This window comes from Phocoena sinus, chromosome 8 (genome assembly GCF_008692025.1).
Source record: "Phocoena sinus isolate mPhoSin1 chromosome 8, mPhoSin1.pri, whole genome shotgun sequence".
Taxonomy (NCBI): Eukaryota; Metazoa; Chordata; class Mammalia; order Artiodactyla; family Phocoenidae; genus Phocoena; species Phocoena sinus.
Genome location: NC_045770.1, coordinates 24,011,622 through 24,035,931, shown reverse-complemented (window position 1 = coordinate 24,035,931; position 24,310 = coordinate 24,011,622). Strand labels below are relative to the sequence as shown.

The window sequence follows — 24,310 nt, the reverse complement described above, 5'->3', positions numbered from 1 at the left end:
TATGGTTTCCTTTGCTGTGCAAAAGCTTTGAAGTTTCATTAGGTCTCATTTGTTTATTTTTGCTTTTATTTCCATTTCTCTAGGAGGTGGGTCAAAAAGGATCTTGCTGTGATTTATGTCATAGAGTGTTCTGCTTATGTTTTCCTCTAAGAGTTTGATAGTTTCTGGCCTTACATTTAGGTCTTTAATGCATTTTGAACTTATTTTTATGTATGGTGTTAGGGAATGTTCTAATCTCATACTTTTACATGTACCTGTCCTGTTTTCCCAGCACCACTTATTGAAGAGGCTGTCCTTTCTCCACTATACATTCCTGCCTCCTTTATCAAAGATAAGGTGACCATACGTGTGTGGGTTTATCTCTGGGCTTTCTATCCTCTTCCATTGATCTATCTTTCTGTTTTTGTGGCAGTACCATACTGTCTTGATTACTGTAGCTTTGTAGTATAGTCTGAAGTCAGGGAGCCTGATTCCTCCAGCACCGTTTTTCATTATCAAGATTACTTTGGCCATTCAGGGTCTTTTGTGCTTCCATACAAATTGTGAAATTTTTTTGTTCTAGTTCTGAGAAAAATGCCAGTAGTAGTTTGATAGGGATTGCATTGAATCTGTAGATTGCTTTGGGTAGTAGAGTCATTTTCACAATGTTGATTCTTCTAATCCAAGAAAATGGTATATCTCTCCATCTATTTGTATCATCTTTAATTTCTTTCATCAGTGTCTTATAATTTTCTGCATACATGTCTTTTGTCTCCTTAGGTAGGTTTATTCCTAGATATTTTACTCTTTTTGTTACAATGGTAAATGGGAGTGTTTTCTTGATTTCACTTTCAGATTTTTCATCATTAGTGTATAGGAATGACAGAGATTTCTGTGCATTAATTTTGTATCCTGCTGCTTTACCAAATTCATTGATTAGCTCTAGTAGTTTTCTGGTAGCATCTTTAGGATTCTCTATGTATGGTATCATGTCATCTGCAAACAGTGACAGCTTTACTTCTTCTTTTCTGATTTGGATCCCTTTTATTTCCTTTTCTTCTCTGATTATTGTGGCTAAAACTTCCAAAACTATGTTGAATAAGAGTGGTGAGGGACTTCCCTTGTGGCGCAGTTGTTGAGAGTCCCCCTGCCGATGCAGGGGACACGGGTTCTTGCCCCAGTCCAGAAAGATCCCACATGCCGTGGAGTGGCTGAGCCCGTGCACCATGGCCACTGAGCCTGTGCGTCCAGAGCCTGTGCTCCACAGCGGGAGAGGCCACAACATTGAGAGGCCTGCGTATCGCAAAAATATATATATAGAGAGAGAGATAGTGGTGAGAGTGGACAACCTTGTCTTGTTCCTGGTCTTAGTGGAAGTGCTTTCAGTTTTTCACCATTGAGGACAATGTTGGCTGTGGGTTTGTCATATATGGCCTTTATTATGTTGAAGAAAGTTCCCTCTGCCTACTTTCTGCAGGATTTTTATCATAAATGGGTGTTGAATTTTGTTGAAAGCTTTCTCTGCATCTATTGAGATAATCATATAGTTTTTTCCTTCAATTTGTTAATATTGTTTATCACATTGATTGATTTGCATATATTGAAGAATCTTGCATTCTCTGGAATAAATCCACTTGATCATGGTGTATGATCCTTTTAATGTGCTGTTGGATTCTGTTTGCTAATATTTTGTTGAGGATTTTTGCATCTATGTTCATCAGTGATATTGGCCTGTAGTTTTTTTTCTTTGTGACATCCTTGTCTGGTTTTGGTATCAAGGTGATGGTGGCCTCATACAATGAGTTTGGGAGTGTTCCTCCCTCTGCTATACTTTGGAAGAGTTTGAGAAAGATAGGTGTTAGCTCTTCTCTAAATGCTTGATAGAATTCGCCTGTGAAGCCATCTGGTCCTGGGCTTTTGTTGGAAGATTTTTAATCACAGTTTCAATTTCAGTGCTTGTGATTGGTCTGTTCATATTTTCTATTTCTTCCTGCTTCAGTCTCAGCAGGTTGTGCATTTCTAAGAATTTGTCCATTTCTTCCAGTTTGTCCATTTTATTGGCATAGAATAGCTTGTAGTAATCTCTCATGATCCTTTATATTTCTGCAGTGTCAGTTGTTACTTCTCCTTTTTCATTTCTAATTCTATTTATTTGAGTCTTCTTCCTTTTTTTCTTGATGAGTCTGGCTAATGGTTTATCAATTTTGTTTATCTTCTCAAAGAACCAGGGTTTAGTTTTATTGATCTTTGCTATCGTTTCCTTCATTTTTTTCAATTATTTCTGATCTGATCTTTATGATTTCTTTCCTTCTGCTAACTTTGGAGTGTTTTTGTTCTTCTTTATCTAATTGCTTTAGGAGCAAGGTTAGGTTGTTTATTCGAGATATTTCCTGTTTCTTAAGGTAGGATTGTATTGCTATAAACTTCCCTCTTAGAACTGCTTTTGCTGCATCCCATATGTTTTGGGTCGTCGTGTCTCCATTGTCATTTGTTTCTAGGTATTTTTTTGATTTCTGCAGTGATCACTTCGTTATTAAGTAGTGCATTGTTTAGTCTCCATGTGTTTGTATTTTGTTACAGATCTTTTCCTGTAATTGGTATCTATTCTCATAGTGTCGTGGTTGGAAAAGATACTTGATACAACTTCAGTTTTCTTAAATTTACCAAGGCTTGATTTTTGACCGAAGATATGATCTATCCTGGAGAATGTTCCATGAGCACTTGAGAAAAATGTGTATTCTGTTGTTTTGGGATGGTATGTCCTATAAATATCAAATATCAAACAAATCCATCTTGTTTAATGTATCATTTAAAGCTTGTGTTTCCTTATTTATTTTCATTCTGTATGATCTGTCCATTGGTGAAAGTGGGATGTTAAAGTCCCCTACTATGGATGTGTAACTGTAGATTTCCCCTTTTATGGCTGTTAGTATTTGCCTTATGTATTGAGGTGCTCCTATGTTGGGTGCATAAATATTTACAATTGTTATATCTTCTTCTTGGATCAATCCCTTGATCAATATGTAGTGTCCTTCTTTGTCTCTTGTAATAGTCTTTATTTTAAAGTCTATTTTGTCTGATATGAGAATTGCTATGCCAGCTTTCTTTTGGTTTCCATTTGCATGGAATATCTTTTTCCCTCCCCTCACTTTCAGTCTGTATGTGTCCCTAGGTCTGAAGTGGGTCTCTTGTAGGCAGCCTATATATGGGTCTTGTTTTTTTTATCCATTCAGCCAGTCTGTATCTTTTGGTGGGAGCATTTAATCCATTTACATTTAAGGTAATTATTGATATGTATGTTCCTATTCCCATTTTCTTAGTTGTTTTGGGCTTGTTATTGTAGGTCTTTTCCTTCTCTTGTGTTTCTTGCCTAGAGATGTTCCTTTAGCATTTGTTGTAAAGCTGGTTTGGTGGTGCTGAACTCACTCAGCTTTTGCTTGTCTGTAAAGGTTTTAATTTGTCCATCAAATCTGAATGAGATCCTTGCTGGGTAGAGTAATCATGGTTGTAGGTTTTTCTCCTTCATCACTTTAAGTATGTCCTGCCAGTTCCTTCTGGCTTGCAGAGTTCCTGCTGAAAGATCAGCTGTTAGCCTTATGGGGATTCCCTTGTGTGTTATATGTTGTTTTTCCCTTGCTGCTTTTAATATGTTTTCTTTGTATTTAATTTTTGACAGTTTGATTAATATGTGTCTTGGTGTGTTTCTCCTTGGATTTATCCTGTATGGGACTCTCTGTGCTTCCTGGACTTGATTAACTATTTCCTTTCCCATATTAGGGAAGTTTTCAAGTATAATCTCTTCAAATATTTTCTCAGTCCCTCTCTTTTTCTCTTCTTCTTCTGGGACCCCTATAATTCGAATGTTGGTGTGGTTTAATGTTGTCCCAGAGGTCTCTGAGACTGTCCTCAATTCACTTTTCATTCTTTTTTCTTTATTCTGCTCTGCAGTAGTTATTTCCACTATTTTATCTTCCAGGTCACTTATCCGTTCTTCTGACTCAGTTATTCTGCTACTGATCCCTTCTAGAGTATTTTTAATTTCACTTATTGTGTTGTTCATCATTGCTTGTTTCCTCTTTAGTTCTTCTAGGTCCTTGTTAAATGTTTCTTGCATTTTCTCTATTCTATTTCCAAGATTTTGGATCATCTTTACTATCATTATTCTGAATTCTTTTTCAGGTAGACTGCCTATTTCCTCTTCATTTTTTGGGTCTGGTGGGTTTTATCTTGCTACTTCACCTGCTGTGTGTTTTTCTGTCTTCTCATTTTGCTTATCTTACTGTGTTTGGGGTCTCCTTTTCGCAGGCTGCAGGTTCGTAGTTCCCGTTGTTTTTGTTGAATGTCTCCAGTGGCTAAAGTTGGTTCAGTGGGTTGTGTAGGCTTCCTGGTGGAGGAGACTAGTGCCTGTGTTCTGGTGGATGAGGCTGGATCTTGTCTTTCTGGTGGGCAGGTCCACATCTGATGGTGTGTTTTGGGGTGTCTGTGGCCTTATTATGATTTTAGGCAGCCTCTCTGCTAATGAGTGGGGTTGTGTTCCTGTCTTGCTAGTTGTTTGGCATAGGGTGTCCAGCAATGTAGCTTGCTGGTCGTTGAGTGAAGCTGAGTGTTGGTGTTGAGATGGAGATCTCTGGGAGATTTTCGCCATTTGATATTACGTGGAGCTGGGAGGTCTCTTGTGGACCAGTGTCCTGATGTTGGCTCTCCCACCTCAGAGGCACAGCACTGACTCCTGGTTTCAGCACCAAGAGCCTTTCATCCACACAGCTCAGAATAAAAGGGAGAAAAAGCAGAAAGAAAGAAAGAAGGAGGATAAAATAAAATAAAGATAAAATAAAATAGTTATTAAAATAAAAAGTAAGAAATAATTATTAAGAAAAAAAGTTTTTTTAAGTAAAAACAAAACAAAACAAAATGGACGGACAGAACCCTAGGACAAATGGTGAAAGCAAAGCTATACAGACAAAATCTCACACAGAAGCATACACATACACAGTCAGAAAAAGAGGAAAAGGGGAAAAAACAATATATCTTGCTCTCAAAGTCCACCTCCTCAATTTGGGATGATTCGCTGTCTATTCAGGTATTCCACCTATCCACGGGTACATCAAGTTGATTGTGGAGCTTTAATCCACTGCTCCTGAGGCTGCTTGGAAAAATTTCCTTTCTCTTCTTCGCATAGCACCCGGGCTCAGCTCTGGATTTGGCCCCGCCTTTGCGTGTAGGTCGCCGGGAGGGCGTCTGTTCTTCGCTCAGAAAGAATGGTGGTTAAAGGAGCCGCTGATTCGGGGGCTGTGGCTCACTCAGGCCACGGGGAGGAACGCCATGGAAGTGCGCGGCGAGCCTGCGGCGGCAGAGGCCAGCAGGACGTTGCACCAGCCTGAGGCACACCATGTGTTCTCCAGGGGAAGTTGTGCCTGGATCTCTGGACCCTGGCAGTGGCAGGCTGCACAGGCTCCCCGGAAGGGGGGTGTGGATAGTGACGCTGTGCTCGCACACTAGGCTTCTTGGTGGTGGCAGCAGCAGCCTTAGCGTCTCATGCCCGTCTCTGGGGTCCGCACTGTTAGCCGCAGTTCGCACCCGCCTCTGGAACTCCTTTAAGCAGCGCTCTTAATCCCGTCTCCCCACGCACCAGGAAACAAAGAGGGAAGAAAAAGTCTCTTGCCTCTTCGTCAGGTCCAGACTTTCCCCCGGACTCCATGCCGGCTAGCCGTGGTGCACTAACCCCTTCAGGCTGTGTTCACGCAGCCAGTCCTCTCCCTGCGCTCCGACCAAGGCCCGAGCCTCAGCTCCCAGCCCCCAGCCGCCCCAGCGGTTGAGCATACAAGCCTCTCGGGCTGGTGAGTGCCAGTTGGCACCAATCCTCTGTGCAGGAATCTCTCTGCTTTGCCCTCCGCACCTTGTTGCTGCTCTCTCCTCTGTGGCTTTGAAGCTTCCCCCCTCCGCCACCCCACAGTCTCCGCCTGCGAAGGAGCTTCCTAGTGTGTGGAAACATTTCCTCCTTCACAGCTCCCTCCCGCTGGTGCGGGTCCCGTCCCTATTCTTTTGTCTCTGTTTATTCTTTTTTCATTTGCCCTACCCAGGTACGTGGGGAGTTTCTTGCCTTTTGGGAGGTCTGAGGTCTTCTGCCAGCGTTCAGTGGGTGTTCTGTAGGAGTTGTTCCACGTGTAGATGTATTTCTGATATATCTTTGGGGAGGAAGGGTGATCTCTGGTGTTTTACTCTTCCGCCGTCTTCCCCCTCGTGTCTCTCCATTTTTATTTTTAAAAGATATTTTTGGTGAGTTAGCTGATATTATTTTTTCTTCTCAGGGATATATTTTCCTGCTTCTTTGAGTGCCTGGTAATCGATTACTATATGGTAGACATTGTAAATTTTATAGATTTTGACCACTTGAGTTTATTGTGTTCCTTTAAATATTTGGGGGCTTTGTTCTTATACATTGTCAAGTAGACTTGGAAACAATTTGATTCTTTTGAGACTTGCTTTTAATATTTGTTAGATAAGTCCAGAATGACTTTTAGTGTAATCTGTACAAGTCAGTTTCTTTAGGGGAGAAAGAAAGGTTGAGAATGGTATAGAATGGGTCTAGTGGGTCATATTAAAGTTATCTCATATATAAGAGTAAATGCTGATTTTCATATCTCATGTTCCAAAAGATTATGATTTCCTTGTGGTCAAAGAGAACCTGTCTTTTCCCGTTTATATCCCAGAAATTAACAGTGTCTAGCAGGCATTTATTACGTATTTGCTTTCTATGTATTTTAAAAAATATACTGTAATATTTCATCTTATTTTTAAAGTAACATGTAGTTACTTTAGTAGTGATAGCAGTCTAAAAAAATGACTGTATACTTCTTTAGTAAGTCTAAGTATTTCATCAACTTACATTTGCTGCATCCATTGTATTTTTCTAATTTTTCTTTTCTTTTCTATATCTTGCCTTCTCTTCAATTTAGAGAAATGGAATTCACTTTCCTTTTTGTCTCCCACCATTACATTCTCAGTAGACTTCCAAAACTATTGAGAAATGAAAAATGAATACACAAAATATTGGATTACTGATTATGAGGTTATCTGACTATAGAAAAGAACTTCTATGTGTTCAGTAGGAATATGCCAAGATAGAAATAGAGGAGAGGATAGACCCTTTTAAGATATTTCTAATTAAGTGAATGGCACATTGAACCTTAAGAGGCATATGCCATAGGAAAATTAGTGTACTGAGGTACTATTTAATAAGTATTTGTTGAATGAATAAATGAATAGACATATTCTAAGAGTGTTTTAGTTTCTCATAAGAACAGATCTGACCAGTAGGTGCTATTGACTTTTGAAGACTCTAATCCTCAAGGAATATGGGCACACTCAAAGAACACAGAAATCTCACCATTGTGTCCCAAGACTTTGTGGTTTCCCCTGTTTGACACTTTATACTGATTGCCTGTTTTCCTATTTCCAATTCATTCTTCCTCCCTCACCACATACACATTAAATAACAAAGAGGAAAGTTTGTTACCCCCCACAGCACTCTGAACTTGCCTCTATTAAATCACATATTCACTGCACTGTACTGAAATATCCTGTTTACTTGACTTTCTCCTTAATTAAAAGCAAACTACTTGAGGGGAAGGACTATTCTTATGTACTATTGCTTCCCAAGCATCTAGTACAATGCCTGACATCTGGTTGGTATGCAATAAAGTTTGTTGAATGAATGAATGAATTCACACTTTGATCATTTTCACTTTTCATACTTAGTATATTCAGTATACTACATTCTACAATCTGTATATCAGAGATTGAGGATTTGAATGAAGATACTTGTGGCTATATAAACAAATATCCAGAGCTATAGAACCAGATAATGTTAACTTTAAAAATATAAGCTTACAAATATCCTTAGATAGAAATTATTTCCACAAAAAGATTAAACATGGGTGTCTATAGAAAAGTCCTAGAATCACATATATGCATTAGGAACTATATATATTTAAAATCATTCTGTTCATATGAGCACATGTTAAATTTTCCAACATCATGAAACCCAAATGATCTCCCACTAGTGTCTGCTGTTACAAGCTCTATAGAGAAAATGGCATATTATTCTCAAGAACCCTCACCTCTTGTTCAAGGATTAATATAGAATCAACAACATCTTCAGATTTGCTTTGTTATAAAGATGGGTAATAGCTGAATGCCACAGAGTATCTAAAGATAGCCTAGATTCAAAGATGACTATTAAAAGTAGAAGTAAATTAAAAAAAAAAAGATATATTGCTGTATCTTAGTAACCACAGAATAGTTAAGTAAATTTTATCAGTTAAATTAGTAGGATTCATTATTTTTAAAAATAATCTAAAAATTAATTTTCAGAAAGACAGATAGGTTTGTAAGCACATAATATTCAAAATTATTAATGTTTATCTTTTCTTACTTTATCAGAAACAGGCCTCCAGCCATTGTTCTCTGTACGACGATACCAGCCACTATAATCCTCTTCCTGAAGATTATCACTTTTAATATGAGATGTATGTTTTGCTGGAAGTTTTGTGTAATCTCTAGGGCTATTAGCACACAGATCTTCAATATGTCTGTGAGTGAAAATTTTATAGTATAGTTCAGGTGGAAATTTAACCTATAGTTGGAAAAGTTCAAAGGACCGTTTCAATTTAATTAGAAAAATGGTTTATGTTTTTTTAAATTACATCTTTTAAATTTCATGTAAATGTGCTTTAAAAGTACTAAATAAGAATCTATCCATACTTACACCACCTAATCTGAATCGTACATTAATGCCAGCAGCAGCATCTAGAAGTTCTGCCTATAAAAAAAAATTAGTCTTCAACATTCTGTATATATCAGTTCACAACTTCTCACTCTATAATGTTAAACAGTTGTTGAATATTGATTATTTATGAAATAGATGAAGTGAATAAACCTCAAATAGTTAATTTTAAATCAGAAAGTATCTTAGGATTTTATTTTCTTATAGACACTCAATAAGTAAAACAGCTTACATTATAACTGGGAAAATGATACCAAACTATGTTTCCTTTCTATGTAATGTAAAAGTGTAAAAGTCAGGTGATTTTTTAGTCATAAAACAGAAGTTTTTTTAAAATCCCTCAAATATATTATTTTCATATTAAATATCTTCCAGGTAAATTCAGAGAAAAAAATGTGACTGGTGAATCTGAGTTAAACAATAGATGACCTTTCCTAGCTAGCTTTTATTAAATCAAAAATCCATGTTTAAATTTTGTAAGAATTGTATATAATTGGTCTTCTAAATTTTAGTGCCCCACACCAAATGGAAAGTAGAGAAAAAAATTATTGGTCCCCAGCCTGTCTCCTGATTATACTAAGTTAGATGAGAAAACAGATGTTACCCTAAATTGTTCAGCCTGAAAGACAACATTAGTTTTGCATAATTTTCTCCTGGCTAATAGTTACACACACACACACACACACACACACACACACACACACACGGTCCCTGACTTATGATGATTTGACTTACAATTTTTCATCTTTATGATGGTGCAAAAGTGGTACATATTCAGTAGAAACCATACTACTAATTTTGAATTTTGATCTTTGCCCAGGCTAGTGATACACTGTATGATACTCACTCTGTCCTGTGATACTGGGTAGCAGCAATGAGAGAGACAGAGAACACAAAATACTAATATCAGAAATGAAAGACAGGTCATCACTACTGATTCCGTGGACACTAAAATGATAATGAACAAATATTATGAATAATGCTATACTCACAAATTTGATAACCTAAACAAAATGGATTGATTCCTTGAAAGACATAACCTTCCAAACCTCACATAAGGAGAAATAGACAATATGAATAGATTGATAGCTATTAAAGAAATTTAATGAATAATTCACCTTTCAAAGTAGAAAACACCAGGCCCAGATTTGTTCACTGGTTAATTCTATCAAACATTTAAGGAAGACAGCATAGTGGAAATCACCCAAGCTGAACAGAGAAAAGAAAAAAGAATTTAAAAAATGAGGATAGCCTTAGGAGACTTCTAGGACAACATGAAGCATACTAACATTTGCATTATAGGGGGTCCCAGAAGGAGAAAAAAGAGAGAAACTGGCAGAGAATTTATTTAAGGAAGTAATATTTGAAAACTTCCCTAACCTGGGGGAGGAAACAGTCATCCAGGTCCAAGAAGCATAGAGAGTCCAAAACAAGATAAACCCCACGAGGTCCACAACAAGACACATTATAACTAAAATAGAAAAAATTAAGGATAAAAGAGAATCTTAAAAACAGCAAGGGAAAACCTACTAGTTACATGCAAGGGAACTCCCATAAGACTATCAGCTGACTTTTTAGCAGAAAACTTTGCAGGCCAGAAGGGTGTGGCAGAATATATTCAAAGTAATAAATGGAAAAAAAACCTACAACCAAAATTACTCTACCTGGCAAGGCTATCATTCAGATTTGAAGTAGGTATAGAGGTTACAGACAAGCAAAGGTAAAAGAGCTCAGCACCACTAAACCAACTTTACAAGAAATGTTAGAGGGACTTCTCTAAGTGGAAAAGAAAAGACCACAACCAGAAATATAAAAATTATGAAAGGAGAAATCCAAACACACAGTAAAGCTAGTAGATCAACCATGTATAAATGCACAATAAAGGTAGTAGATCAAACATGTATATAAGACAAAAGTAGTAAAATATCTAAATTCACAATAAGGAGTTAAGGGATTCAAAAAACAAAAAGATTTAAAATATATCAAAACCATTAAACATGAAACATGGTGGCAGAAGTACAAATGCAGGCTTGTTAGAATGCTTTCAAACTTAAGAGATCTTCAAATTAAAAAAATATATATGTAGACACACACACCTACCTCATGGTAATCACAAACCAAAAACCTATAATAGATACACACACAAAAAAGGAGAAAGAAACCCAAAAAAACATAAAGATAGCCATCAAATCACAAAGGAGGAGGACAAAAGAAGAAAGGAAAAAAAGAACTTCAAAAACGACCAGAAAACAGTGAACAAATGGTAATAAATACATATTTATCAATAATTACTTTAGGGACTTCCCTGGTGGTCCAGTGGTAAACAATCTGCCTTACAATGCAGGGGACTCGGGTTCAATCCCTGGTCGGGGAACTAAGATCCCACATGCCATGGGGCAACTGAGCACGCATGCCAAAACTACTGAGCTCATGCACCTCAACTAGAGAGCCTGCGTGCCACAAACTACAGAGCCCATGCACTCTGGAGCCCATGCATCACAGCTAGAAAAGAGAAAACTCTCACGCCACAACTAGAGAGAAGCCCACATGCCTCAACAAAGATCCCACATGCTACAACTAAGACCTGACTCAGCCAAAAAATAAAATTTTTTAAAATTTTAAAAATAATTACTTTAAATGTAAATGGACTAAATGTAAATGGAATATTACTCAGCCATAAAAAGAATGAAATTGGGTCATTTATAGAGATGTGGGTGGGCCTAGAGCCTGTCATACAGAGTGAAGTAAGTCAGAAAGAGAAAAACAAATATTGTATATTAACACATATATGTGGAATCTAAAAAAATGGTACAGATGAACCTCTTTGTAGGGCAGCAATAGAGATGCAGATGTAGAGAATGGGCAGGTGGACATGGTGGGGAAGGGGAGGGTGGGATGAATTGGGAGATTAGGACTGACATATATACACTACTATGTGTAAAATAGCTAGCTAGTGGGAACCTGCTACCTTTCCCTGTTGTTATAGCATGAGGAGGTCAGCTCAGTGCTCTGTGATGACCTAGATGGGTTGGATGGGGGGTGGGTGGGAAGGAGTCCAAGAGGGAGGGCTATACATATAGCTGATTCACCTCGGTGTACAGCAGAAAATAACACAACATTGTAAAGCAATTATACTTCAATTAAAAAAAATCTGTATAGGAGAGGAGATTTCCACCTCAAAGGTGGGGTAGTCCACAAACATAGGAAGATGCACAGAAGTTGAGCAGCAAAAAGTGGGAAAATAAAATGCCCACCTGTGAGAAAAAAATATAAATATATGGACACAGATATACACAATTCATTGTAACCACAAACCAAAAATAATATATACACACACAAAAAAAGGAGAAAGGAACCCAAAATAACATAAAGATAGCCATCAAGTCACAAAGGAAGAGAGCAAAAGAAGAAAGGAGAGAAAAAGAACTACAAAAGCAACCAGCAAACAATGAACAAATGGTAATAAATACATATTTATTAATAATTACTTAAAATATAAATAGACTAAATGCTCCAATTGAAAGATATATGGTGGCTGAATGGATACAAAAACTTTACAAGAGACCCACTTCAGATCTAGGGACACATACAGACTGAAAGTGAGGAGATGGAAAAGGTATTCCATTCAAATGGAAATCAAAAGAAAGCCAGGTAGCAATACTTAGACTAAATAGACTTTAAAACAAGGACTGTAACAAGAGACAAGGAAGGACAGTGCATAATGATGAAGAGATCCATCCAAAAAGAAGATAAAACAATTGTAGGAAAACTTAAATATATAAAGCAAATAATAACAGACATAAAGGGAGAAATTGACAGTAACACAATAACAGTAGGGGACTTTAACACCCCATTTACATCAAAGATAGATCATCCAGACAGAAGATCAATACGAAAACACTGACCTTAAATGACACATTAAACCAGATGGAGTTAATAGATACATAGAGTACATTCCATCCAAAAGTAGCTGAATACACATTCTTTTCAAGTGCATGTGGAACGTTCTCCAGGATAGATCACATGCTAGGCCACAAAACAATTGTCAATAAATTTAATAAGATTGAAATCATATCAAATACCTTTCCAATCACAACATTATGAGAAAAAACTGCAAAAAACACAAACATGGGAAGGCTAAAGAATATGCTACTACACAACTAATGGATCACTGAAGAAATCAAAGAGGAAATCAAAAAAATACCTAAAGCAAGTGAGAATGAAAACACAATGACCCAAAACCTATGGGACACAGCAAAAGCAGCTCTAAGAGGGAAATTTATAGAGGTACAATCCTTCCCTAGAACATGAGAAAAATCTCAAACAATCTAACCTTACATCTAAAAGAACTAGAAAAAGAAGAACAAAACCCGAAGTTGATAGAAGGAAAGAAATCATAAAGATCAGAGAAGAAATTAATGAAATAAAGACCAAAAAATAAAAACATGAAAGATTAATGAAACTAAGAGGTGGTTCTTTGAAAAGATAAACAAAATTGATAAAACTTTATCCAGATTCATCAAGAAAAAAAGAGAGAGGTCTCAAATATATAAAATCAGAAATGAAAGAAGTTACAACTGATACCACTGAAACACAAAGGCTTATAAGAGATTACTACAAACAACTATGCACCAATAATATGGACAACTTAGAAGAAATAAATTCCCAGAAACATACAGTATCCCAAGAATGAATCAGGAAGAAATAGAAAATATGTACAGACCAATTACCAGTGATGAAATTGAATCAGTAATTTAAAAACCCCCAACAAACAAAAGTTCAGGGCCAGACAGCTTCACAGGTGAATTCTGCCAAACAGTTAGAGAAAGGTTATCTTTGATCATTCTCAAACTACTCCAAAATGAAAGAGAAGAGGATAGAATGCTTCCAAACTCATTCTATGAAGCCAATATCATTCTGATACTTAAACCAAACAAAGACACCACATAAAAAGAAAATTACAGGCCAATATCACTGCTGAATACAGATGCAAAAATCCTCAACAAAATATTAGCAAACTGAATTCAACAATACATTAAAAGTATCATATATAATAGCTGTGTGACTTTGGGAAAATCATATAACCTCTTTATGTCTCGGTTTTAATCAGCTGGGAAAATAGTAATATCTAGCCCATAGATATTGCTTGGTGATAAATAAATGAGATAATGTCTGTGTGAAGCAATGGCACATAGTAGATACTCAGTAAAAAAACCAAAAAAGTATCATATACAATGATCAAGTGGAATTTATCCCAAGGATTCAAGAATAATTCAATACCTATGAATCAATCAATGTGATACACCACAGTGATATATTGGAGAATAAAATTCACATGATTATCTCAATAGATGCAGAAAAACTTTTGAAAAATTCAAATCAATTTATGATAAAAAATATCTCAACAAAGTGGGTATAGAGGGAACATACCTCTACATAATAAAGGCCATATATGAAAAACTTACAGCAATATCATACTCAACGGTGAAAAGCTGAAAGCATTTCCTCTAAGATCAGGAACAGGATAAGGATGCCCACTCTCACCCCTTTCATTCAACATAGTATTGTAAGTCCTAGACACAGCAATCAGATGAGAAAAAGAAATAAAAAGAATCCAAATTGGAAAGGAAGAAGTAAAACTTTCACTGTTTGTGGATGACATGATACTATATATAAAAAATCCTAAAGACACCACCAAAAAACTATGAAAGCTAATTAAGGAATTAAGTAAATTTTCAGGATATAAAAATAATGTACAGAAATCTGTTGGGCTTCTATACACTAACAATGACCTATCAGAAAGAAAAATTAAGGAAACAATCCTACTTACAATTATACCAAAAAGCATAAAATATGTAGGATAAAATCTAACCAAGGAAGTAAAAGACCTGTACTTGGAAAACTATAAGACACTGATTTAAGAAACTGAATATGACACACATAAAAAATAGAAAGATATATTCTGGTCATGGAATTAATATTTCTAAAATGGTTGGGGAATTCCCTGGTGGTCCAGTGGTTAGAACTCAGTGCTTTCACTGCCAAGGGAACAGGTTCAATCCCTGGTCAGGGAAAAAAGATCCCACAAGCCATGCAACTCCCCCCCAAAAAATGGCCATATTACCCAAAGCAATCTACAGATTCAGTGCAATCCCTATCAAAATACCAATGGCATTTTTCACAGAACAAGCACAAATAATTAAAAAAGGTGTATGGAAACACAAATGACCCTGAACAGTCAAAGCAATCTGGAGAAAAAAGAACAAAGCTGGGGGAATCACCCTCCCTGACTTCAGACTATACTACAAAGCTACAGTAATCAAAATAGTATGGTAGAGGCACAAAAACAGAGACATAGATCAATGGAACAGAATAGAGATCCCAGAAATAAATCCATGCACCTTTGGTCAATTAATCTAGGACAAAGGAGTCAAGAACAAACAATGGAGAAAAGACAGTCCCTTCAATAAACGGTGCTGGGAAAACTGGACAGCCACATGTAAAATAATGAAATAAGAACATTTCTCTAACACCGTATACAAAAATAAAATGGATTAAAGACCTAAATGTAAGACCAAATACTATAAAACTCCTAGAGGAAAACATAGGCAGAACACTCTTTGACATACATTGTAGAAGTATTTTTTTTTTTTTTTTTTTTTTATGCGTTACGCGGGCCTCTCACTGTTGTGGCCTCTCCCGTTGCGGAGGACAGGCTCCGGACGCGCAGGCTCAGCGGCCATGGCTCACGGGCCCAGCCGCTCCGCGGCATGTGGGATCTTCCCAGACCGGGGCACGAACCCGTGTCCCCTGCATCGGCAGGCGGACTCTCAACCACTGCGCCACCAGGGAAGCCCGAAGTATTTTTTTTTGATCTGTCTCCTACAGCAAAGGAAACAAAAGCAAAAATAAATGGAACCTAATTAAACTTAAAAGCTTTTGCACAGCAAAAGAAACCATCAACAAAACAAAAAGACAATCTATGGAAGAAAATATTTGCAAATGATATGACTGAAAAAGGATAATATCCAAAATATATACAGAGCTCATAAAACTCAAACAAGCAACCTAATTAAAAAGTGGGTATTTTCCCCACTTTTGGAAAATGAATAGACATTTTCCCAAAGACATACAGGCGGCTAACAGGCACATGAAAAGATGCTCAACATCGCTAGTCATTAGAGAAATGCAAATCAAATCCACAATGAGATATCATCTCACACCTGTCAGAATGGTTATCATCAAAAGGAACACAAATAACAAATGTTGGCAAGGCTGTGGAGAGAAGCAAACCCTTGCTCACTGTTGGTGGAATGTAAATTGGTACAGCTAATGTGGAAAACAGGATGGAAGTTTCTCAAAAAATTAAAAATAGAACTGCCATATGACCCAGCAATTCCACTTCTGAGTACATATCCAAAAAAACGAAAAACACTAGATTGAAAATATACATGCACCCCAATGTTCACAGCAGGATTATTTACAATAGCCAAGATATGGAAGCAACATGTATCCATCAACAGATGAATGAACAAAGAATATGTTTATATGTATATATACACAATAGAATTCTCTGCAGCCATTAAAAAATGCAATTTTTCCACTTGTAAAAACATGAATGGACCTAGAGAGTATTATGTTAAGTGAAATAAGTCAGACATAGAAAGACAAATACTCTATATTATCGCTTATATGTGGAATCTAAAAAATAAAACAAATAAATGTATATAATAAAACAGAAACAGGTCCACAGATATAGGGAACAAACTAGTGCTTACCAGTGAGGAGAGGTAAGGGGGAGGGGAAATATGGAGTAGGGGACTAAGTGGTACAAACTATTATGTATGAAATAAGCTTCAAAGATATATAGTACAACACAAGGAATATAGCCAATATTTAATAATACCTATAAAAGGAGTATACCTTTAAAAATTGTGAATCACTCTGTTGTACACCTGTAACTTGTATAACATTGTACATCACCTATACTTCAATTAAGAAAAAAAAAAGAAAAAACCATAATGTACCACCTCATACCTGTCAAAATGGCTTTTGTCAAAAAGATAACAAATAACAAGTGTTGGAGAGAATGTGGAGAAAAAAGGAACCCTTATGCACTATTGTTGGGAATGTAAATTGGTACAGCCACTGTAGAAAACAGAATGGAGATTTCAAAAAATTAAAAATGGAATTAACATACAATCCAGTAATTCCACTACTAGGTATTAATCTGAAAAAATTAAAATACTAATTAGAAAAGACACATGCACCCCTATGTTCATTACAGCATTATTTATAATAGCCAAGATATGGAAGCAACCTAAGTGCCCATGATTAGGTGAATGGATAAAGAAGATGTGGTACATATATACAATGGAATATTACTCAGCCATAAAAAGAAAGAAATCTTGCAATTTGTAACAACATGGATGAATGTAGAGGATATTATGCTAAGTGAAACAAGTCAGACAGAGAAAGACAAATACTGTATCATTTCATTTATATGTGGAATCTAAAAAAACACAAATGAACAATTAGAACAGAACAGAAAGAGAGTTGCAGATACAGAGAACAAATGAGTTGCTGCCAGAAGGGAGGGAGGTGGGAGAAGAGAGAATAGGTGGGGAGATAAAGAGGTACAAAATTCCAGCTGCAAAATAAATGAGTCACACATGTGAAATGTACAGTGTGGGCAAAATAATCAATAATTATGTAATATCTTTGTATAGTGATATCAAATCTACACTTAGGCTTCCCTGGTGGCACAGTGGTTAAGAATCCGCCTGCCAATGCAGGGGACATGGGTTTGAGCCTTGGTCCGGGAAGACCCTACATGCCATGGAGCAACTAAGCCTGTGCGCCACAACTACTGAGCCTGCACTCTAGAGCCCACGAGCCACAAATGCTGAAGCCCGCACACCTAGAGCCCATGCTCCATAACAAGAGAAACCACCACAATGAGAAGCCCGCACAACACAACCAAGACCCAACACAGCCATAAATAAATAAATCTATCTACACTTATAATGGTGATCATTTTGAAATGTGTAGACATATTGAATCACTATATTGTGTAACAGGAAGTAACACAGTGTTGTAGGTCAATTATAATAAAATACAAACTCACAGAAAAAGAGATCAGATTTGCCGTTACCAGAGGCTGGGGGAGGGGGAGGGGGAGCTGGATGAAGGCAGAGAAAAGGTACAAACTTCCAGTTATAAGGTAAATAAATACTAGGGATGTAATGTAAAACATGATAAATATAATTAACACTCCTGTATATTATATATGATAGTTAAGAGAGCAAATCCTAAGAGTTCTCATTACAAGGAAAAAATACTTTTTTTCTATTTCTTTAGCTCTGTATCTGTATGAGAGGATGGATGTTCTTTAAACTTATTGTGGTAATCATTTCATCATGTATGTAAGGCAAAATCATTTTACTGTACACATCATACAGTGCTGTATGAGAATTATATCTCAATAAAATTAGAAGAAAAAAAGAACTACCATAAAATCCAGCAATACCCAAAGAAAATAAAAACACTAATTCAAAAAGATATTTGCCAACCCTATGTTCATTGCAGAATTATTTACAATAGCCAAGATATGGAAACAACCTAAGTGTCCATGCATAGATGAATGGATAAAGAAGATGTGGTAATGGAATATTAGCCATAAAAAGAATGAATTCTTGCCATTTTTAACAATATGGGTGGGTCTAGAGGGTATTATGCTAAGTTAAATAAGACAGAGAAAGACAAATAATGTATGATTTTACTTACATCTGGAATCTGAAAAACAAAACAAACGAACAAACGTAATAAAATAGAAACAGACTCATAGATACAGAGAACAAACTGGTGGTTGCCAGAGAGGATGAGGGGGTGGAGGGATGAGCCAAAATAGGTGAGGGAAATTAAGAAGTACAAACTTCCAGTTATTAAATAAGTCAGGGGATATAATGTACAACATAGGGAATATAGTCAGTAATATTTAATAATTTTGTATGGTGACAAATGGTAACTAGACTTATCATGGTGATCATTTTGTAGTGTATAAATATGGAATCACTGTGTTGCACTATGTTGCACACCCAAAACTAATAAACTAATATAAGTCAATTATACTTCAATTTAAAAAAATTGATGGGAATAACTCCAAGTTAAGGCAAGTAGAAAAGGAACAGAAGGAGGGGACTTCATGGTGTTTCTTCGGTTCTGTACAATTTTATTTTTAAAAAGAAGTCCCCAAGAAAAACTTTCAGCAAACTAGAATAGACAGGAACTTCCTCAACTTGATAAAGAACATCTACAAGAAACTTACAGATAACATCACACTTAATGGTGAGAAATTAGTCCCCTGACTATTCCTACTCAGCATCATACTGGAATCCTAGATAATTCAGTAAGATAAGAAAAGAAATGTGCAAAAACTGAGAACAGAAATAAGAAACTACCTTTGTTCACAGATAACATGAGTGTTTATATAAATATCTCAGTGAACCAACAAAGAAACTCCTGGAACTAAAAGCAATTATAATAATGTTGGAGGATACAATGTTAACATAACAAAAGTCAACTGTGTACACCGGTAATGGACAATTGGAATTTGAAATTAAAAGCACAATGCTAAAAGAATAAAATATCTAGGAATAAACCTAGCTAAGGAGACAAAAGACCTGTATGCCGAAAATTATAAGACACTGATGAAAGAAATTAAAGATAATACAAATAGATGGAGAGATATACCATGTTCTTGGGTGGGAAGAATCAACATTGTGAAAATGACTCTACTACCCAAAGCAATCTACAGATTCAATGCAATCCCTATCCAACTACCACTGGCATTTTTCACAGAACTAGAACAAAATATTTCGCAATTTGTATGGAAACACAAAAGACCCCGAATAGCCAAAGCAATCTTGAGAATGAAAAAAGGAGCTGGAGGAATCAGGCTCCCTGACTTCAGACTATACTACAAAGTTACAGTAATCAAGACAGTATTGTACTGGCACAAAAACAGAAAGATAGATCAATGGAACAGGATAGAAAGCCCAGAGATAAACCCACGCACATATGGACACCTTATCTTTGATAAAGGTGGCAGGAATGTACAGTGGAGAAAGGACAGCCTCTTCAATAAATGGTGCTGGGAAAACTGGACAGGTACATGTAAAAGTATGAGATTAGATCACTCCCTAGCACCATACACAAAAATAAGCTCAAAATGGATTAAAGACCTAAATGTAAGGCCAGAACTATCAAACTCTTAGAGGAAAGCATAGGCAGAACACTCTATGACATAAATCACAGGAAGATCCTTTCTGACCCACCTCCTAGAGTAATGGAAATAAAAACAAAAATAAACAAATGGGACCTAATGAAACTTCAAAGCTTTTGCACAGCAAAGGAAAACCATAAACAAGACCAAAAGACAACCCTCAGAATGGGAGAAAATATTTGCAAATGAAGCAACTGACAAAGGATTAATCTCCAAAATTTACAAGCAGCTCATGCAGCTCAATAACAAAAAAACAAACAACCCAATCCAAAAATGGGCAGAAGACCTAAATAGACATTTCTCCACAGAAGATATACAGAATGCCAACAAACACATGAAAGAATGCTCAACATCATTAATCATTAGAGAAATGCAAATCAAAACTACAATGAGATATCATCTCACACCAATCAGAATGGTCATCATCAAAAAATCTAGAAACAATAAATGCTGGAGAGGGTGTGGAGAAAAGGGAACACTCTTGCACTGCTGGTGGGAATGTGAATTGGTTCAGCTACTATGGAGAACAGTATGGAAGTTCCTTAAAAAACTACAAATAGAATTACCATATGACCCAGTAATCCCACTACTGGACATATACCCTGAGAAAACCAAAATTCAAAAAGAGTCATGTACCAAAATGTTCATTGCAGCTCTATTTACAATAGCCCAGAGATGGAAACAACCTAAGTGCCCATCATCGGATGAATGGATAAAGAAGATGTGGCACATATATACAATGGAATATTACTCAGCCTTAAAAAGAAACGAAATTGAGTTATTTGTAATGAGATGGATAGACCTAGAGTCTGTCATACAGAGTGAAGTAAGTCAGAAAGAAAAAGACAAATACCATATGCTAACACATATATATGGAATTTAAGAAAAAAAAGGATGTCATGAAGAACCTAGGGGTGGGACGGGAATAGAGACGCAGACCTACTGGAGAACGGACTTGAGGATATGGGGAGGGGGAAGGGTGAGCTTTGACAGGGCGAGAGAGAGTCATGGACATACACACACTAACAAACGTAGTAAGGTAGATAGCTAGTGGGAAGCAGCCGCATGGCACAGGGATATTAGCTCGGTGCTTTGTGACAGCCTGAAGGGGTGGGATAGGGAGAGTGGGAGGGAGGGAGATGCAAGAGGGAGGACATATGGGAACATATGTATATATATAACTGATTCACTTTGTTATAGAGCAGAAACTAACACGCCATTGTAAAGCAATGTACCCCAATAAAGATGTTAAAAAAAATTAAAAAAAAAAAGCACAATGCTATTTACATTAGTGCCACAAAAGTAAAATACTTAGGTATAGATCTAAGAAAATATGTAAAAGTCTATATGAGGAAAACAACACTGTGATGAAAGAAATAAAAGAAGATCTAAATGAAAGAAGAGATAGTCCATATACCTGGATAGGAAGACTCAATATTGTCAAGATGTCCATTTCTTCCCAACTTGATTTTACAGATTCAATGAAATCCCCAATCAAATTCCCAGAAAGTTATTTTGTAGGAATAGACAAACCGATTTTAAATTTTACATGTAAAGGTAAAAGACCTAAAATAGTCAACATAATATTGAAGGAGAAGAACAAAGTTGGTGTTGTGACACTACCCAACTCGAGAGTTTTTATTAAGCTGTAATAATCAAGACAGTGTAGGGGCTTCCCTGGTGGTGCACTGTGCCAATGCAGGGGACACGGGTTCGAACCCTGGTACAGGATGATCCCCCATGCCGCGGAGCAACTAAGCCTGTGAGCCACAACTACTGAGCCCGTGTGACACAACTACTGAAGCCCAAGTGCCTAAAGACCATGCTCTGCAACAAGATAAGCCACCATGAGGAGAAGCCTGTGCACCACACAAAGAGTAGCCCCACTCACTGCAATTACAGAAATCCCACATGCAGCAACGAAGATCCAACACAGCCAAAAATAAATAAATAAATAGATAAATAAATAAATAAATAAATAAATTAAAAAGACAGTGTGGTATGGGTGAAAGAATAAATAAAAAGGCCATTGTAACAGAAGAAATAGCCAGGAAATAGGCTCCCACATAAATATAGTTAACATATCATTGACACAAAAGAGCAAAGGCAATTCAATGGAGAAAGGATGGTCTTTAATAAATGGTGATGGAACAAATGAACATCCCATGCAAATTTAAGAAAATGAATCTAGACAAAATTTTACACTTTCACAAAAATAAACTGAAAATAGTTCATAGATCTAAATGTAAAATTCAAAAATACAGACCTCCTGGAAGATAACATAGGAGCAAATCTAGGTGACCCTTGGGTTTGTTGATGATTTTTAGATACAAAATCAAAAGCATAACTCATGAAGAAAAAAAAATGGAAAGGATGGACTTCATTAAAATTAATGTTCTGTGATGAACACTGCTAAGAGAATGAAAAGAGAAGTCTCAGAAGGAAAAAAAATCTTTGCTGAATACACATCTGTTAAAAGACTGCTATCCAGAATATAGAAAGAACCCTTAAAACTAAACAATAAGAAGATGGACAGCTTAATTTAAAAAATGGGCAAAGATATGAAAAGCTACCTCACCAAAGAAGATAGAGAGATAGCCAATTAGCAAATGAAAATATGTTCAACATATATGTCAAAAGGAAGTTGTAGATTAAAACATGAGATACCTCTAAATAATATGAGAATGGCTAACATCTAAACACTGACAACATCAAATGCTATTTTGACTATGGAGCAATAGGAACTCTCATTCATTGCTGGTTGGAATGCAAAATGGTATAATTACTTTGGAAGATAACTTGGCAGTTTCTTGCAAAATTAAACATAGTCTTACTATATAATCCAGCAAAAGAGAATTTAAAAGTACAACAGCAAGAATATATGTCAGAAAAGGTAAAGGGATATAAGTACATTGTCTGGGAAGAGATAAAAATGCCAACCTTTATATGATTTTCATAATTCAAATATGCATGTTGCAATATCTTGTATAAGCATAGAAGAATGATAATAGAGAGGGGAAGTTTTAAGAATAAAAATAATAAGCCCAAAACAAGGCAGAGTATATATAAGTCCCAAAATATCAGTAAGTACATTAAATGTGAATACATTAAGTGCTCCAACAAAAGACACAGAGCATCATACTGAATAAAACTATTAACTAACAATATACTGCCTAAGAAAGACACAGATAAAATATGGAGATTCACAATGTTGAAAGTAAAATAATGGGAAAGATGCAACATACAAACAATAATGAAAAATAGTGGTGTGGCTACATTAGTATCAGAGATTTTGGACCATAAGGCAAAGAGTATTGCTAGAGATAAAGTGAGACACTTCAAAGTAATATAACGTTCAATTGACAAGAAAGATATAATGATCCAAAATTGATTTTCAGTTAACACACAGCCTCAAATTATACAAACTACCAGAAAAATACACAAATCTTTGATGATAGAGGGGAATTTTATTTTATATAAATTAGAGTATTGTTGATTTACAATGTTGTGTTAGTTTAAGGTGTACAGTAAAGTGAATCAGTTATCATATACATATATACACTATTTTTATATTCTTTTCCCATATAGGTCATTAGAATACTGAGTAGAATTCCCTATGCTATGCCATATGTCCTTATTAGTTATCTATTTTATATATAGTAGTGTGTATTTGTCAATCCCAATTTCCCAGTTTATCCGTCCCCCTGCCCCTTTCCTCCCTACTAACCATAAGTTTGTTTTCTGCATATGTGACTCTATTTCTGCTTTAGAAATGAGTTCTTTTGTGCCATACTTTTTAGATTCCACATATAAATGATAACATATGATATTTGTCTTTGTCTGACTTACTACACTCAGAATGACAATCTCTAGGTCCATCGATGTTGCTGCAAATGGCATTACTTCATTCTTTTTTATGGCTGAGTAGTATTCCATTATATATATGTACCACATCTTCATTATCCACCCCTCTGTCAATGGACATTTATGTTGCTTCCATGTCGTGGCTATTGTAAATAGTGCTGCAATGAAAACTGGGGTGCATGTATCTTTTAAAATTATGTTTTTCTCCAGATATATGTCTAGGAGTCCAATTGCTGGATCATTTTACCATAGTTCTATATTTAGTTTTTTAAGGAACCTCCATACTCTTCTCCACAATGGTTGTACCACTTTACATTCCACCAACAGTGTAGGATTGTTCCATTCTCTCCACACCCTCTCCAGCATTTACTCTTTATAGATTTTTTGATGATGGCCAT

At 36.2% G+C, this 24,310-nt stretch overlaps 1 protein-coding gene across 1 annotated transcript in view; it reads right to left on the bottom strand.

Moving 5' to 3' along the window:
* Positions 1-24,310, bottom strand: part of C8H11orf65 (chromosome 8 C11orf65 homolog) — a 99,340-nt gene that overhangs the window by 22,724 nt on the left and 52,306 nt on the right. Inside the window, exons 3-5 of the mRNA XM_032640911.1 lie at positions 8,747-8,800; positions 8,414-8,614; positions 6,866-6,996 (exon numbers count right to left, since the gene is read on the bottom strand). Of these exons, the coding sequence (XP_032496802.1) occupies positions 6,866-6,996; positions 8,414-8,614; positions 8,747-8,800 (386 nt within the window). The remainder of the gene's footprint in view (positions 1-6,865; positions 6,997-8,413; positions 8,615-8,746; positions 8,801-24,310) is intronic.